We start from the raw sequence: 17,682 nt of genomic DNA on the forward strand, positions 1-17,682 counted from the left end.
ACAAAGCTATTAAGTAAAATTCTGAAATTAATAAAATGTTAAGTGATTTTTTTTAAGTACAGCGAAACTTTTTGTATAACTATAATTTGGTTATAGCTACCATTTTATATGGTTATAATATACCATTTTTGAAAAGACAAAAGCTAGTTAATTAGAAAAATGAAAATTTAGGGGGTAGGTGGGGATGAGCAAAAACCTACCTAAAGGGCACAATGAACACGATTTGGGTCATGGGCATACTTATACCTGTGACTCAAGCATTATAAAAGCAATCCACATAACCAAAAACATTTGTATCACTTAATATTTTGAAATAAAAAAATGAATAAACATGCTAACTGAATTTCATTTAAAAAAGAAAAATGAAAATTGGATTAAGAATTTTCTTTTTATAAAAAGATACATTTAAATCATGAGAGACATACTAGAATTATTTCTCCTCTTTTAACTCTTCATTTTAGAAAATCAGTCTATGAAAAACTTAACATACTTTGTAAAAACGCATAAATATCATAAATATCTTCTAGTTGATCATTTTCCACTTTGTAAAGCTGACATTTCTGTTTAAATAATAAAGCTGAAGGAATTTTCTGTGCCCTTTAGTCTCTTCTCAGCCTTTTGCTCAGCTGTTTTTGATATATAACCATTATCTTAATCTAATAATGGTTTTAATTGGATTTGGGGGTCAAAGGAAACACTTAAGCTAGTTGTGTGTTCACAGAATGTTATTAATGGAGACATAAGATGATTACAGTGAATTAAAGGAAATAGCTTCTATATTCAGTACAACCTCTATCTTGGCATTCAAGGCCTTTCGAGTTATTAACTCAGCCTGTCTTTTCAGCCTCACCTCTCTCTACCTCTGTAGAGATTATATCATTCTGACAAACTGGATACTTGGCTGTTCCTTAACCAATTATCATATATCTGTGATGGTAATTTGATGCCTAGAGTAAGATATTAATACAATTCACAAGTGACCTATTTGGCTAAGAATTCTCATTCCTAAAATAAAATCAGCACCACACCCCCTCACCCCACCTGCACCCTGAATTTACTACTCTCTGTACCCTCCCTGAGCATCTCATTCACCACTATGGTGTCAATTCTCAGATGTTCCTGCCCTGAATCGCCTTGCCAGCTGCAGGCTCAAAAGTTCCTGACATCATACAGAACATTTCCACTAAGATGCCCTGATGGCACCTGAAGCTTGACATACCCAAGACAGTATCTCCTAAAGGCATTTACACACCCTGGCCTACTGTGGAATCATCTAATCAGTGCTTTCTCATTCCTGAAAGTCCAGAAACAGTAGTTCCCCCCTATTCAAGGTTTCAGTTTGCCCACAGTACATTACAATAAGATATTTTGAGAGAGAGACAGAGACTACATTCACACTTTTATTATTTGTTTGATTTTATTATTAGTTATTGTTAATGTCTTGCTTTGGCTAATTTATAAATTAAACTTTATCATAGGTATGTATGGATAGGAAAAAACAGTACAGTCATTCCTCAGTATCCATGGAGGATTGGTTCCCGGACCCCCACCTACCACATAGATACTAATATTGGTGAATGCTCAAAGTCCCTGACAAAAAATGATGTTGTAGTGTTTGCACATAACCTATGCACGTCCTAATGTATACTTTAAGTCATCTCTAGATTACTTATAATACCTAGTACATTATAAATGCTATGTAAAAATATTTGGCCAGGCTCAGTGGTTCATGCCTGTGATCCCAGCATTTTGGGAGGCCAAGGAGGGAGGATTGCTTGAGGCCAGGAGTTCCAGACCAGCCTAGGCAACATAGTGAGATCCTGTCTCTACAAATAATGGAAAACAAATTAGCTGGGAGCTGGGTGGGGTGGCATGCACCTGTAGTCCCAGCTACTGGGGAGGCTGAGGCAGGAGGATCACTTGAGCCCAGGAGTTCATGGCTGCACTGAGCTGTGATCATGCCATTGCATTCCAGCCTAGGGCAACAGAGCAGGACTCTGCCTCAAAAAAAAAAAAAAGTTATACTGTATTGTTTAGGGAATAATAACAAGAAAAGAAGTCTGTACAGTGTTCAGCACAGACCCAATTTTTTTTCCCTGAATATTTTTTGATCTGCAGTTGGTTAAATCTGCGGATGTGGAGCCTGTGGATGTGAAGAGCCAACTGTATATATAGGGTTCCATATTATTTGCAGTTTCAGGCATCCACTGGAGGTCTTGGAAGGTACCTTCCTCAGATAAGGGGAACTCCTGTATTGACAGTAGAGTCCAGGTGTCTTTTTGTATTTATTTCCTTTGTATTTCCAGTCATTGTTGATTCTACTTTCTTATTACCTCTAATCTAAACATCTTGCAGTTGACTCCTGTAAGATTTCAACCTCTTCCCTCTTCCAGCCCATTCTCTATGCTGCTGTCAGGATTATTTTTCTAAAATATAGATTGCTTATATCACTTCTACCCAACTTTTTCCTGTCTATAGCAGCACTTCCAGTAGAAATATGCCACAAACTAACATGTAATCTTAAATTTACTAGTGGCTACATCTAAAAAAGTGAAATGCAACTGATGCAATTTTAATTAATATATTTAACCCAGTAGGATCTAAAATATTTTAATATGTTCAGTATAAAACTATTACTAAGATATTTTACAGTTTTTCTGTTGTCTGTACTAAATTTTTGGAATCCAGAGTATATTTTACACTTAACAGCAAGCACATCTTAATCCAAACTGGCCACATTTCAAACTCCATAGCCTGTGGCTAGTGACTCCCCTGGTAGACGGCGCACCGGTCTGTAGCATAAGGAACTATAGCGTTCTCAGACTGGCATTCTGTGCCTTCTGCTCATACCTTGCATTTTCAACTTCTCCCTGCTCACCCAAGCCCCAGCCACATCCGCTTGTCTGCCATTCCTTTCCTCTCATTTCCCTTCCTTGCCTGTGGACATCTGACTGACCCACCAGGGGCTATATCTGGACGCCACTTCATCTTTGCGGTGTCCTGTAAGCACTAACCACTCACTCCTTACCCTCCCATAGCAGCATTTATGGGAGCCATTTGTCTGGTTCCTGTGTGAGAAGTCTAGCTCCCCACTAGCAGGGGAGCTTCTTAGAGGCAGGCTGTGTCTCCCCTGGCCCTCTTACTCCTAGCGCAGTGTACGTGATGTGATAGTACAGTGAGCCCTCCATTTGCTCTTGGGGATATTCTTATCCTTTGCTGTTTGATAGGTGCACCGCTGACACCTTTGGGATCTTAAGCAATCTCTCCTTTAACAGTTGTTTTCTTTATCTTTGAAATGTATTCTGAGTGAAATTTCCCTTTGTATCTGGATCAATTCCACTGTTTAAAAGGTATTCTTGCTCTTTGTTATCTGAAGCTTTTGCTTATGCAAGAGAGGACATATTAATAACCTAGTATGAATAAAACTAGGTTTCAAATATACATGTGATAGGCTATTCTGGTTTTAGCCTTATTCTGATCCCAAATGTGACTCTTCACCCTTTTATAGCTTGTTCTTTGTAAGTAAATTACAGATGTATGCTGCATTAAGCCTTTTTCCCCACGATTTTATTGAAAAGTTTATATGCTTTTTGAATTTCCTTTTCCCTTAAAGAGATTTGGCCAGTTGAATTTTGTCTGGCATCATTTGCCCATGTAAAAAGCTAACAGGTGCCTGAAAGGTTGTGCTCTATTCTGGGAGAAATCTGATTAATGTTGAAGGTCTGTGTCAGGTCAGACTCAACCTGCTGACAGATTATTTAGTGAGTGCCAGGATCGACTCTAAACGTTATCTCAGATTTTAATGGTTTTCTTGTGAAGGGCATTTTAGATGAAACCAATTTGTGTTTAAAGTTAATTGTGGCTGTTGGACCAGAGACTGGTTAAGAAATTCTTTTCTGGAGCAGGCAGTAATTTGAAAAGAATGAATGATTCATCAGATGATGTGGCAAGGACTATAATTGTATTCTGTGTTTTAACATAAAGTGTTGCATTTTACATTGTGGTGAAATCTTACCCCCAGTGGAAATAAGAATTCTGGCCTGGCGCGGTGGCTCACGCCTGTAATCCTAGCCCTCTGGGAGGCCGAGGCGGGTGGATCGCTCAAGGTCAGGAGTTCGAGACCAGCCTGAGCGAGACCCCGTCTCTACTAAAAAAATAGAAATAAATTATCTGGACAACTAAAACTATATATAGAAAAAATTAGCCGGGCATGGTGGCGCATGCCTGTAGTCCCAGCTACTCGGGAGGCTGAGGCAGTAGGATCACTTAAGCCCAGGAGTTTGAGGTTGCTGTGAGCTAGGCTGACACCACGGCACTCACTCTAGCCCGGGCAACAAAGTGAGACTCTGTCTCAAAAAAAAAAAAAAAAAAAAAAAAAAAAAAAAAAAAAAAAAAATAAATAAATAAATAAATAAATAAATAAATAAATAAATAAATAAAAAAAAAAATAAGAATTCCTCAAAAGAAGTTCCGATTAAACTACCTTAAATTCTTGTAATAGTTTCCCAGATCGCTTCACAGCTGCTTAAAAAACATAGAGTAAAATGTGATACTTATTCCTGGTAAGGTAGATCTCTAGTCATCCCTGATACTTCTCTTTTCCTCACCCTGACCCCCAAATCCACATGTGAGTCCTGTTTCACAGATCCCGAATGTGTGCGCCCTATAACCTCACTGCCAGCATTTCACAACTGAAACAGATCACTTACTTGGCCTCCTACTTCCACTCTCGCTCTCCACACAGTAGGCAGAAGGGTCTATCTTTTTAAACTTGATTATTATCATCTTCATTATTATCATTTACACTTTGTATTACAGAAAATTTCAAATGTATATCAAAGTAGAGAGATGAGAGTACTTCTCATTCAACCTCAGCACTGATCCACTCATGCCCAATCTTGTTTCATCTACTCCTCCATCACACCCCCTTCAATCTCCCAGGTACTTTGAAACAAATTCCAAATTTTGTATCATTTAATCAGCTTATTTGAAATTGCCCTGAAGTGAAATTTTGTTTATTGATTAGTTGCATAAGGTAGGGAAAGTTGCTGTCCCAGTGGTGATAAAGTTGTCACCCTCTTTTCTGTCTTCCATTCCTGTTTCTTCTTACTTTTTGAGAATATGTTCCCTTTCTGTTTGATAACTGCCATCCCCAGAAAAACAGAGTTTCACATGTCTGTTTCATGTTAGGCTTGTTTTTCAAGGGTATATACACAGACACTGTCCTACTTTTGTACCAAAAGTACAAGATGTGTATGAAAGTTGAATGTACAAAAACGTAGATGTGTATATGGGGAAGATGTTTCATGCTCAGAAAGTCTTAAAGATTATAAAATTTCTGTTTTTTAACATCATATGCTTGTGACAAAAATAAAATTCAAACAATAGAGAATGGTATGAAGTATAATAAAAGGCAAAATTTCCCCTTTTGTTCATTGATCGTTTTCAGTTTCTTATTTCCAAAGTAAGTATTGTTAATTTCTTACAGATCCTTCTGGAAAGGCCATTTAAAGCCTGAATAATGTATATTTGACATTTTCTCTGAGTTTCTTTGACTTTAGTAGACAGAAACTGATTTTAATGTTGAAAAGAATAGCTTGGTGTTTTGCAAGGGGTTTGAATGGAAGATTGTATGATGTTGGCTTTGCTGTTTTATTGACCTTTTTAAACACTAGTTTCCTCTTGATAAAGGAACCTTAGGGAAGCCTTAAGGAGACTGTGAACTCAACAACTCTGGACCTGTGAAAATCTCTATACTAGTGCTATCCAACAGAAATATTATGCGAGCCACATATGTAATTTAAAATTTTCTGGTATTTACATTAAATAAAAAGAAAGGTGAAATTAATTTTAATGATATATTCCCTTTAGTTCATTATATCCATATGATTACTTCAATATGTAATCAATATACAAATTAAAGAAAAATTTTACTTATTTTGCTCATACTAAGTTTCAAAATCCAGTGTGTATCTTATTTATACTTACAGCACATTTCAGTTTGAACCAGCCCCATTTAAAAGTGCTCAGTAGTCATATGTGGTAATGGCTATTGTATTGGACAGCACCGCCCTGTACAGGGTAGTGGTTATCTCTTAGGGTGGAGGAAAGGGGATAGGATATGTTCTCAATTTTGTTTTTTATTTCACAGTTACTGACCAATATTTGAAGTTAAAAGGTTGCCGCTTTTGGTGTTCTTAATGATTGCCAGCTCTGACTCAGTTGTGTTATCACTAACATCAGCACTTTTTAAAAAATCAATTTTCATTCTTATAAATACAACAGAGTATTAATAACTCACATGCTTTTATACAAAAATGATAATCCAGCTGAAATGGAACTCTTGGCTGTTAGGCAATGCCACCCTGTGGTAGCTCAAAAGTTTATTCATCAGTATATGAAAGACCAAATAGTAGACAATGTGGCTTAGAAATATTAGTGTATAATACATTAAACCTGAGCACTTTTTATTTTGAATTTGGGGGTAAATATATGTACTAGCGTCTAGTGAACTTAACTGTTAGGAGGAGACAGGGGCAAGAATTCCTGAGAAGTTGGTGAGACTGTTGTTTAATTTGTTTTTTTATTTTTATTTTTTAGGGGTTGCAGATGGTGTAGGAGGATGGAGAGACTATGGAGTTGATCCGTCTCAGTTCTCAGGGACTTTAATGCGAACGTGTGAACGTTTAGTAAAAGAAGGACGGTTCGTACCAAGTAATCCCATTGGAATTCTCACCACAAGCTACTGTGAGTTGCTGCAAAATAAAGTACCTTTGCTTGGTAAGTAGCTATCCTGTGTGTTTTCATCTTTAAAGAAGCCCACTAAGGCCAGTGTAGTGGCTCACACCTGTAGTCCCAGCTACTCAGGAGGCTGAGGCAGGAGGATCCCTTGAGCCCAGGAGTTTGAAGTTACAGTGATCTATGATGATGTCACTGTACCATAGCCTGGGCAACACAGTGAGACCCTGTCTCAAAAAAAAAAAAAAAAAAAGAAAAAGAAAAAACCCCACTAAATGGCTAAAACAAAACCAAGAAAATAATTTATCAGCCCGGCTTTTTTCTGAGGCTCTTCCTACTAAGCAGAGTTTGGTAGAGAAGCTGTAGGATAACCAGAATACTTAGTACTACTTGGAGGGAATGTAAATAGGTAGTACAACCACTTTGGAAAACAACTTGATATTACCAAATAAAGTAAACATGAATGTATAGTATGCCCCAACAATCCCACTTATAGGTATTTACCCTAGACAAGGGAAAGTCTTGCACATCTATAAACCAAGAGATAGGTCCTAGCAACATTGTCAATAACAGCAGAAAACTGGGAACAGCCTAAAAGTCTATCAGTAGGAGAAAAATGCATTGTGAAAAGGAATGACTTCAAACTACAGGCAATATTCAGGAACTTGTTGTGAATGGAAAAGATTCCATAACAGTCTGATTCCGTATATTTCAGGTTCAGAAACATTAAAAGTTAAAACTGTATTGTTGAGAGATTCTGAAATATGGTAAAAGAAGAAAGAAGAGCAAGAGGTTGTAAAGGAAGAAGGGGGTAGGATCTGATCTGCAGAATTCATTTGATTACCTGTGATGAGTTCAAGTTGCAGACATTTACCCCAGACTGCTAACAGCTGATTAGTTCATGAACTAGCTTGGCACAAATTAGATCTCTGTTAATCTTGTATTAGAAAACTTACAGCCAAATACCTGGGGTTTGTTTATCTAGAATGCTAGTGGAGCATCCTATCGGCAAGCTTCTACATTTGTTTGTTAAATGGTTTCCTGGGAACATACCCAGCCTTCTAAGCAGGCTCTCAGAAAGGGTATTATTAAGTTTCTGTTAATTGCCGGCGTCTTTCTGGTTACTAGAAGGCCTCTTTTCCAGTCACCATCCACATTAAAATCAGCCTCTGTTCAGTGTTAATGGGAAGTGCCACAGTTGTAGAATTTGCCTTCAATTTAAATCCTTTGTAAGAAGGGGTTTTTTATCACTGCTGTCTTCTTTGTGCTGTGATTAGCCAGCTTGTTTTCCTCCTAACTGAAGAGAAATTTTCCCTTGCAGTTTCAGTATATACTGCTTTGTCTTAATATCCCCCGTTTTGGACATGTAATCTGGAGATTGCCTGACACATTGAAGCATTCTACATTCTATTCCTAGCACCTCTTGTTGACTTGCTGTATTACTTTGGGCAACCACTTAACCTGTGACTTCCTTGCATCATATGTTAAATGAAGGGAGAGCCCCTGGACACAGATTCTAGGGGGCTGCCTCCTGCATGTTCCCAGGAGTGCCTCCTCTGATACCATCTCTCCCCCTGACGCCCCGTCATTTACTTTGACTTGGGACAACCAGTTACAAAACACATAACTATCCTGATTTTGTACTTTAAAAGCTTTGTGTTTTTTCCTGTTTTTTCCCTATTCCTGCTTCCCTTCCTATTCACCCTCATGTAATTAGGAGATATTAATAAAATTAATTTCAGGACATATTAGAGGTTTTCTTACATTGAATATTATTATTACTTTTTCCTCCTGAAAGACATAATGAAATAATCCTTTGTTACCCTGTTTGACAAACATACACGTCTCTTTCACAAAATCTATACATCTCTAGGTTGTTTGTAACTAAACTAAAGCATATTTTGGCAAAGACAGGCTGCTGAGTTTTACTGAACTTTAGTTAGATATAATTGTAAATAATAATAACCTTATAAGATTAGGTAATCTTTTTTTTAAATCCAGCAATTGCTAAAAAGCCTCCAAAGGAATCCCAGTCCCAATAAAGTTATCTCTTTCTCTGCTGCACAAAAGCCGTAGTAGTAGTTTACAAAATAAGGGGCTGAGGGATAAAAATATTTCCGTTTTAGTGTGAGAGATTTGCCTGGGTGCCTGTCTGTATGGGTCAGCCGTCTGAACACCCAGCACTGCCGTTCTCAGCGCCTCTTTTCTTGCTCTTCTTTGCCTGCTTGTTCCTCTTCACACGAGGATGATGAGCTCTTTTCCCAACGTTAGGCTCTCTGGGCCTGAGCCACGTGCACATGTCGGCAATCTGAGGAGGCAGATATAAGCTTCAAGCCCAGATGATTCTGTAAGGCTGGGCTTGCATTCTTTGGTGCTGCTTTGGATACTAAAGATTAGTCACTCACCAGGACCATTTTGATTCTAACTCAGCGAGTTACTGCCACAGGGGTAGCAAAGTGATAGCCTGGGTTTGTCAGTGACTAATTATGAGTCAACATCAGTCCTCCTTGCAGCAGAATTTTCAAGGCTTTGCTACTCTGTAAGTTTTCATTCTTAGTTAGAACGTAATCCCATCAGCTTTCAGAAGATCTTTTGGGTGGTAATTCTGTTAATGATAAATGGTTGGAGTTTTTATGTGCTGAGTTAGGAAGGAAAGGTAAATCTTTACTGTAAGCTATGGAGCAGGTTATCAACAGCACCACCAGTGAGTTACAATACCTGTGTTTTTCCTTTGACATTTAATAGATAGGGACTAGATGGCTTAGCATTAGTGTCAGGTTAGTACCAATGCATGTACTATAGATAACAAGGAAATGGAATTTCTAAATAATTAGGATGAGAAAGATGTATATCTTAAGTATTTTTAAATTATTAAGTTATACATTTTTTATTGAGTCAAAATTAATAACAAATGAAAGGATGGGAAATTTGTATTCGTGCAGAGAAAGGTTTTTCACACAAAGATTAACATTAAAAGTAGTAAAATGTTTGTTTATTTTTCCAAGAAAGAGAGAGAGAAAAGGAGGGAGTGACCATGGCACATGGAGGAAGGAAGGAAGTGCCCTACATCTGAGGAAAAGATGTTTGGAGTTTTTAAAGGGTAAAAATGGCTTATTTCCCCATCTGCTTCAGCAGACTGATAACAGAAAGGGCTGTGAAGGTGTTGCAGATGTTCTTTCTTTATTTTTTTTCTCTTTTTTTCTGTGAGGACAGTTTATCTGAGTCCTTGAAATGTGTTTTTGTCAGGAACAGAGGCAGAGAGTTGGAGTGGGGAGCTCACACCTGTGCTGTCTGCTTAGGGCTCTTCAAGGCTGAGAGACAAACTCTAAGAGATAATAAGTTAGGCCACAGGTGTTTAAAGCAAAACAAGGGGCTGGTAGTTGTGAGTTTTTCTTTAAAGATGCAATTACGTGTTACGAATTTATTTCCCTTACTTTCTGTTAGTTTATTTTCTTCTGTTAGATAGGTTATTAGTAAGGCCACCTTTCAGCAAATATTACACATAATCCCACTAAGAAAACTATTAATATTTTATTTTTATGCTCCCAGATTTTTTTCTGTGTATGTGCATAGGATAATGATAACTTGAATTGAGTCTACTGTGTGCTCTCAGCAACTGCATGGCGGTAGATACATAGGTACTTAATTTTATTTCCCATTTTCTTAGGAAGAAACCGCCTAGAGAGCAAGTGACTTGCCCATGGTCACACAGCTAGAAAATGATGCCATACTGGGTTTAACACAGCTCGTTCCACAGCCTGTTTCCTTTTGCTCTTAACTATCAACAGTTTAGACTTTACCTAGTAGACTTTACTCTTTTTGATGTACGATTCTTTAAGTTTTGACATCCTTTTTGTTGTTGTTAAGAAAAGTTTAATGCTAGTTTGTAATCTATTTATTTCACTTAAATTATCATCTTTCCTTTTCAAATATATTTCTTTAACATAATTTTAATGGCTATTAAATAGCTAACACTATCTGTTGTAAGTGTTTGATATGACTTAACTAATTTTAATCCTTAGAAACAACTCTATGAGGTAGTTACTGCTGTCCCTATTTTTATAGGTGAGGAAACTGAGGCACAGAGAGGTTAAGTAATTTGTTCCAACTCACATAGCAGGCAAGTAGCAGAGCCAGGATTCAGGGGCAGGCTGATTCTGGAGTCTTTACTTCTAAGTATTACATGATAGTACATAGCTTTGCACTATATGAATGTAGTGTAATTTATGTAACAACTCCCTTAATTTTAGATGTTTAGATTGTTTTCAGTTCTTCCTGATCTTAAACAAGTTTTTGTACTTAAGTTTTGTTTGCCACTCTGATTATTTTCTTAGGATTACTTCTCACAGGTGGAATTGCTAGATCAAAGGACAGGTACATTTTTCAGGACTATGTTGCCCTTCAGAAAGGTTAATTTTATTCTTCATCACCACAGAATGAGAATGAATATATTCCCTACACTTTTGCCAACACCACGCATTATCTTCTTTTGACTCTTATTAAACTAATAGGCAAAAAGAGTTACTAGTTGAGATGATCATTTTTTTCATATATTTACAGACTATTTACATTTATTTGTTGGTCAGCTGACAGTTTTTCTGTTGTACCATTTTTCTGGTAGAGGTAGGTATAGATCTAAATTTTATCATGTGAAAGTGATGTCTACTGGTTGTACAGTCAGTCTTTTAGTCTGGGGAAGATGGTGCGAGCCGTGTGCAGCAGAAGCATGCAGAATTCTTTGCTGCTTGGAATGTGGGTTCTTCCCTCTGGACATTAGCAGTCTCTGAACAGTGAACAGGTTGATTCCACAAGCTACCTGCAAAAATTGGTCTTGTTACTTCATATTGAGTCATTATAGTAAAAGTTCTTCGTGGCCTCAACAGATGGAAATTAAAATTGCATTTATGTGCCCTGTCGTAAATGTTAGTGAATTTCATGGAGAGGGCTTCCTGCCAGTGACTAATGAGAAATGTTGGGAAAGCATAACATCCTCATCGTGGCATTTAAGTATTAAAACTTAGTATCTTACAAACATGCTTTTGAGCATTTGGCATAGATTATAGCACTGTTGAAATGAGATAGCGTGATTAAATACCAGTTATTTTTATTGATTTTGATCTCTGCAAATGGAAGACTTCCGATCATTAGTGACTCACTTACCATGTATAATGTAAGCTCCTTTTTCTTTCCCACCATGTTTACCCTGATCAGGTTATTATTGACATTTACTGGGGATGTGGAGAGTAAGAAAGATTCTGTTAAGGGAAAGGAGATTGAAATTATGGCATGTTGCTTTTTGGGGGTTATGTGATTAAAATGTGTATGCAGAGGCAGCCTAGGAAGAGAAAATAAATGGAGATCATTTTTGTTTCTAGGTAGCAGCACTGCCTGCATCGTGGTGCTGGACAGAACTAGCCACCGCTTGCACACAGCGAACCTGGGCGATTCAGGCTTTCTGGTTGTCAGGGGTGGCGAAGTTGTGCACCGATCAGATGAGCAGCAGCATTACTTCAACACTCCATTCCAGCTCTCAATTGCTCCCCCAGAGGCCGAGGGAGTTGTCTTGAGTGACAGGTAATCTCCCCTCTCAGCCAGGAAGTGTGAGCATGAGCTCATCCACAGGTCCCTTCCTGTCCCCCTTGAATGCAGGGAAGATAGGCATTTTCCATTTTAATGTGAGAAAAGAAGACACATTGAGAATGTTGTCATCAAAAGGACTTTTTATTTTGACTTTGAAAGCTGTTTTGCTTGAACTAGATAATAAAGCTAAATTAAATTCTGATAAATACCCAATAATTTGACAAGACTGAAATACTGTTTCTGGTTTACAGAATATCAATTTTTCATACCAGTACCACATGGTACATACAGTATATTTGTTAAATTGTGCTGGAGAAGTGAGTCACTGTTCATGCATGCCATTGCCTGTGCAAGATTTTGCATACATTCTTAGGGAAGAACACAGGCAGACATCTGCTTTATTTATTAGAATAACTTCCTGATTCTTTGGACCTTCTACTACCATGCATCAAATAGAACTTATAGGAAATGAAATAAAAAATGGTCTTGGATATGTTCTTTGTAATGTTTTTGAGGTGTTCTTTTTCTTTCTGACGTCTTCTCTCAGTTCATTTTTAAATTGTCGAGAACCTTCTGGCCAGTGCAGTGGCTCATGCCTACAATCCCAGCATTTTGGGAGGCTGAGGTAGGACGATCGTTTGAGCCCAGGAGTTCAAGGTTGCAGTGCGCTATAATGACACCACTGCACTCTAACCTGGGCAACAGACCGAGACCCCTCTCCAAAAAAAGAAAGAAAAAAACAAGAACCTTCCAAGATAATTGGTACTTTTTTCTCTTTGAATTAACTTTTATAGTTTCTTTTCTTAGATAAGTGTCCAGAGTAAGGCTAAGACCATCTCAGATTTCACTGCCTTTAGTGACCTTATAGAACATGGCATAAGTATCATTGGCAATTCATAAATGTTATTAAATGGGTAGTGAACCTTTTGTAAAAATAGAAGCATTCTAGGAAGTGCTTGTTGTCTCTACTTAATAGCTCCTGTTAAACCAGTTCTTAAGTCTAGACTTAAGATATAATGATTATTACTGCCATCTTTTAAACTGGAATGAGCATATTATATAATTAGGTATTCAGTATTGCCCATCTAAAAAGTCTGCTGCTGGCTTCTAGAGAGGGGAAAGCACTTCTTACTTTCAGATTTGGGCAGATTACCATAATTGGAAGAGTATTTGATTATAGGTTCTTTTTTAGTTGGCTTTAATACACATTACTATTAGCCATATGGGAGTGGGGAGAACTCAGAACCCCAAGGCTTCAATAGATACCAAGCTCAGATAACAGTTTTTGGAAAATGGTACTTTAATTTTCCTTCATTTGACTCTTCTTGTTTTGGCTTGTAACTGCTGGAGTGGCCCTGCCATATCTCACACACTGTCTTTGGGACAGTTTGCTTAGGGCAGCACTCTGTGGGCCTGCCAACGAGGTGGAGGTGGCTTCCCCTGGAGCCCAGAGACAGCTCGCAAGCATGTGATTCCGGCTCGTGTTTCAGTGCAGTCAAAAGTTTCCAGCAGCACAGTATGTTCAATCAAAATGGGCAAAACTGCAGCTGGCGGAACACCAAGCTCATGGGTGGGAGTATTAGGAGAGGACGAACTGTCCAATGGGAGCAAGTCTCTCACAGGCAGAATAGCAAAAGACACTCCTAGGGAAAGAAAAACCTCAGCATAAAATAGAGCTTCGGTGCCAACCTGGTCATTAATCTACACTTCTAGAAACTAATCTTGATTAGTTTTCAAAGACTGAGCAGATGAAGTGTGTCTTGCATTGTTTCTCTTTATTCCAGGGAAGGAATCGACCTGATTTCTACCAGTTTTACAGTCTTTTTTTTTTTTCCCTGCTGCATGTATCTTTTTATTTATTTGTCACTCTATCTACAGAATTTTATTTTAACCTTAACTTACAGGCTTTCCTTTAATATCTGTTGTTACAAAGTATTTATTATATAAATGTACAAGTGAAAATTTGTCCCCTGCAACAGCACATCACAGAACTTGAGATGTGCCACTTTTTTCCTTAGTTAAGTGAAGATGAACCAGAAATGTTCTTAATACACTTTGTGTAAATTTCCAGCAGGCATAGGTGGTTTTGTTTGTTTGTTTTTATGCTTTCTTTTCACAAATTGTATAACATGTCACATACACAAGTGTTGAGGTTTTTCTGTCAAGCCTTACGGTGCTTTGGCCTAGGCCCCTCCCTTCCAGGTCAATGTCTGCATTTTTTTCCTGGCTCCTGTTTCCTAATTACATGTTAAGGCAGATTACTGGATCTCATCTTGCCCTCCCCTTACAAACCCAGAAACAGTGAAACTGGCCTTCAGAAATGGCTGAGAACCAGCCTCGGAAGAGTCCATGAACTCTGACTATATCATCTTTTCTCCCCACCTAGCATTTCCCCGTTCTTATCTCTGCTTTCATTAGGCATTATCTGAGGAAAAGATCTCCCATCTGTGTTTTAAAAAGTTATACACAAAAAAATGTAATGAGGGCAGGCGTGCTGGCTCACACCTGTAATCCTAGCACTCTGGGAGGCTGCGGTGGGAGGATCACTCGAGGTCAGGAGTTCGAGACCAGCCTGAGCAAGAGCAAGACCCCGTCTCTACTAAAAATAGAAAGAAATTATCTGGACAACTAAAAATATATATATGTATATATATAGAGAGAGAAAAAATTAGCCTGGCATGTTGGCACATGCCTATAGTTCCAGCTACTCAGGAAGCTGAGGCAGAAGGATTGCTTGAGCCCAGCAATTTGAGGTTGCTGTGAGCTGGGCTGACGCCACAGCACTCTAGCCTGGGCAACAGAGCGAGACTCTGTCTTAAAAAAAAAAAAAACTGTAATGAGAAATCTAACTCCTATCCCTGCCCCCAGTCACACATTCTCTCCTCAGGGGAGCTGCTGGGAGCAGTTTCTTTGACTCTCCAGATTTATTCTCTGCATATAGAAGCATCTACATCTGTGTGTCTTCCTGCATTTTTTTTTTTTTTACAGAAATGGTAAAAACAAACACTTTGTTTCTTCCCATAACAATATATTCAAGACTTTTTCCCCAATTTGGAAGGTCACATACTTTATACCTTCATTCTTTAGTCATTGAGTAGATACTTCTTGACTTACTATGTGCCAGGCACCTTTGTGACCCATGGGAGACATGCAGTCCTTACTATGCCATTGTAGATATTTCCTGTGAATTACTTCTTATAGGACTGGTGTGCTTGTCTCTGAGGGTGCTGAGCACCCTCAGAGCCAGATTCAGGCGTGCAGGGAAACTAGTGAGTGACAAATGAATAAGAGAGGATGGAATTTGGCTCTAAAGAATTAGGAAATAAAGACATTTGTTTAGAGGCATGTTAGAGAAGAGAATCCTTCTTCCTTTTAAGCCACATATGACTAATCGTCAGACTTAGTTTTATTTGGTAATTTCAGTTAAACTTTTGAAACATTTATATTAGAGTTTTCAATTAATTTTTTCAGGGTTAGAAATTTCAGAATGACTTTTTAAAAAAATTGGCTCCATTATTACAAATTAGTTTTTCTTAAAGAAGCCTTATTGCACTGTAAAATATTGCCTGTAGGAAACTTTGAACTGTATCTCTAGGCTTTCTTAACTTTGCCCCTCTGTCCTTGCCACAGCCCAGATGCTGCTGATAGTACCTCTTTCGATGTCCAGTTAGGAGACATTATCCTGACGGCAACAGATGGACTCTTTGACAACATGCCTGATTATATGATCCTTCAGGAGCTAAAAAAGTTAAAGGTAATTAACTCAAAGGTTAGCCTTTGGAAACAGTGGTCCTCTCTGGACAGCTGAGTTTTATTGACTCAGTTGCATTATCTCTTTGTAGTTGTGGAAAAGAATATTTTGTGAACTTTAGGAAAATAATAATAGTTCTAATCTTTCAAGCAATTATAAACAGAAATATTTACCATTGGAGAACTTGCGAGAAAAAGAGCCCTTCACAGGGGTGGTAAAAGTAGGAAAAGTCCAGATGAAGACATTTCTTGTTTGTGCTTTTATTTGTATTTTAATGATGTTTAATAGTGTTGGCTCCTGGTTACCTTTTTCTCCTCTTACTCTTATAACACACCCAGCAGGTATTGAGGCTGGGAAAGATAGGAAACAGTCAAACCAGAGCCAGCCAAGGGCAGCAGGCAGCTAGGAGCCTTGATGTGGCCTGAGCTGTCACCAGTTACGAAACAGTGCAGGCCTTCTCCCATACAGAGGGTGGAAGGAAGTAAAAACCAGGCTTTCCATATATTCCTGGCTTTGTGAATGTACTAACTCTGGAAAAAAATGAATCTTTTCTCATGATTCTTTAACTCTGAACAGTATGACTTAGGGTAAGTTTCTTAAAACTGTTTAAGCAATATTTTCCTCACCTGTAAAATGAGGAGCAATAATGGTCCTATTTTATAGGGTTACAGTAAGGATTGACTAACACTGTATATAGGAAATCCTTGGTACTATGCCTTGTCTGCCGCCTTCAGTCAATGTTAGATGCTTGTTTGGCAATGGTGGTGAGCAGAAATGACATGTCCCTGTCTACATGGAGCTTACATTCTAGTGGGGAAAAACAGATAATACAGAAAAGTAAATCTGATGTAATGTTGATGGTTAATAAGAAAAATAAAGCAGATAAGGGAATAGAGAGTAGCGAGTGCTGCTACTCTAGATAGATTGGTCAGGGAAGGCCTCTTTGAGGAGGTGACATTGAAGCAGAGACCTGATATTGTATAAGTAATATATTGTTACTTATACTGAAACCTTAGAACGTTAGAGCTGAAATGGACCTCGTGTTCCCATCCCATTTTATAGATGAAGAAGTTGAAGCAGCAAGGATAAAGGTGTGGCTCAAGATGACACAGCTAGACAGAAATCTTTCATCATGATATAAAATTCTGAAGGTATTTTCAGTAGGGCAACTGGCAGCTCTTACTTGGAGAGCAAACTGTGGTTGGCCAGTGGTACATTCCCAAGCAGGGAAATTTTTGAAGTCAGCCTTAAAATGGTATCAGAATCTGCCTTGTCAATCTATCCATTTTAGCACGAATACCTTAAGAATTTGAAATGGGGAAAAGCAAAATGAAAATCCAAATTCAGGGTCCAAGGCCACCCTAGCAAAGGACTTTCTGATTGATATCCTATGCAGGCAGCACTAGCATAATGTTTTAATGTATTCTCTAACTAGAATAAAACTTCAAGCCTGGCATGGTAGCTTATGCCTGTAATCCTAGCACATTTAGAAGCTGAGGTGGGAGGATCACTTGAGGCTGGGAGTTTGAGATCAGCCTGAGCAAGAGTGAAACCCTGTCTCTACAAAAAATAGAAAAATTAGCTGGGTGTGGTGTCGTGTGCCTATAGTCTCA

General features: G+C 38.2%; 1 protein-coding gene across 1 annotated transcript in view; it reads left to right on the plus strand.

Moving 5' to 3' along the window:
* Positions 1-17,682, plus strand: part of PPTC7 (protein phosphatase targeting COQ7) — a 40,394-nt gene that overhangs the window by 17,370 nt on the left and 5,342 nt on the right. The window contains exons 2-4 of the mRNA XM_045534842.1: positions 6,601-6,780; positions 12,114-12,312; positions 15,949-16,072. Of these exons, the coding sequence (XP_045390798.1) occupies positions 6,601-6,780; positions 12,114-12,312; positions 15,949-16,072 (503 nt within the window). The remainder of the gene's footprint in view (positions 1-6,600; positions 6,781-12,113; positions 12,313-15,948; positions 16,073-17,682) is intronic.

The sequence above is a fragment of the Lemur catta genome, chromosome 21, assembly GCF_020740605.2.
Source record: "Lemur catta isolate mLemCat1 chromosome 21, mLemCat1.pri, whole genome shotgun sequence".
NCBI lineage: Eukaryota > Metazoa > Chordata > Mammalia > Primates > Lemuridae > Lemur > Lemur catta.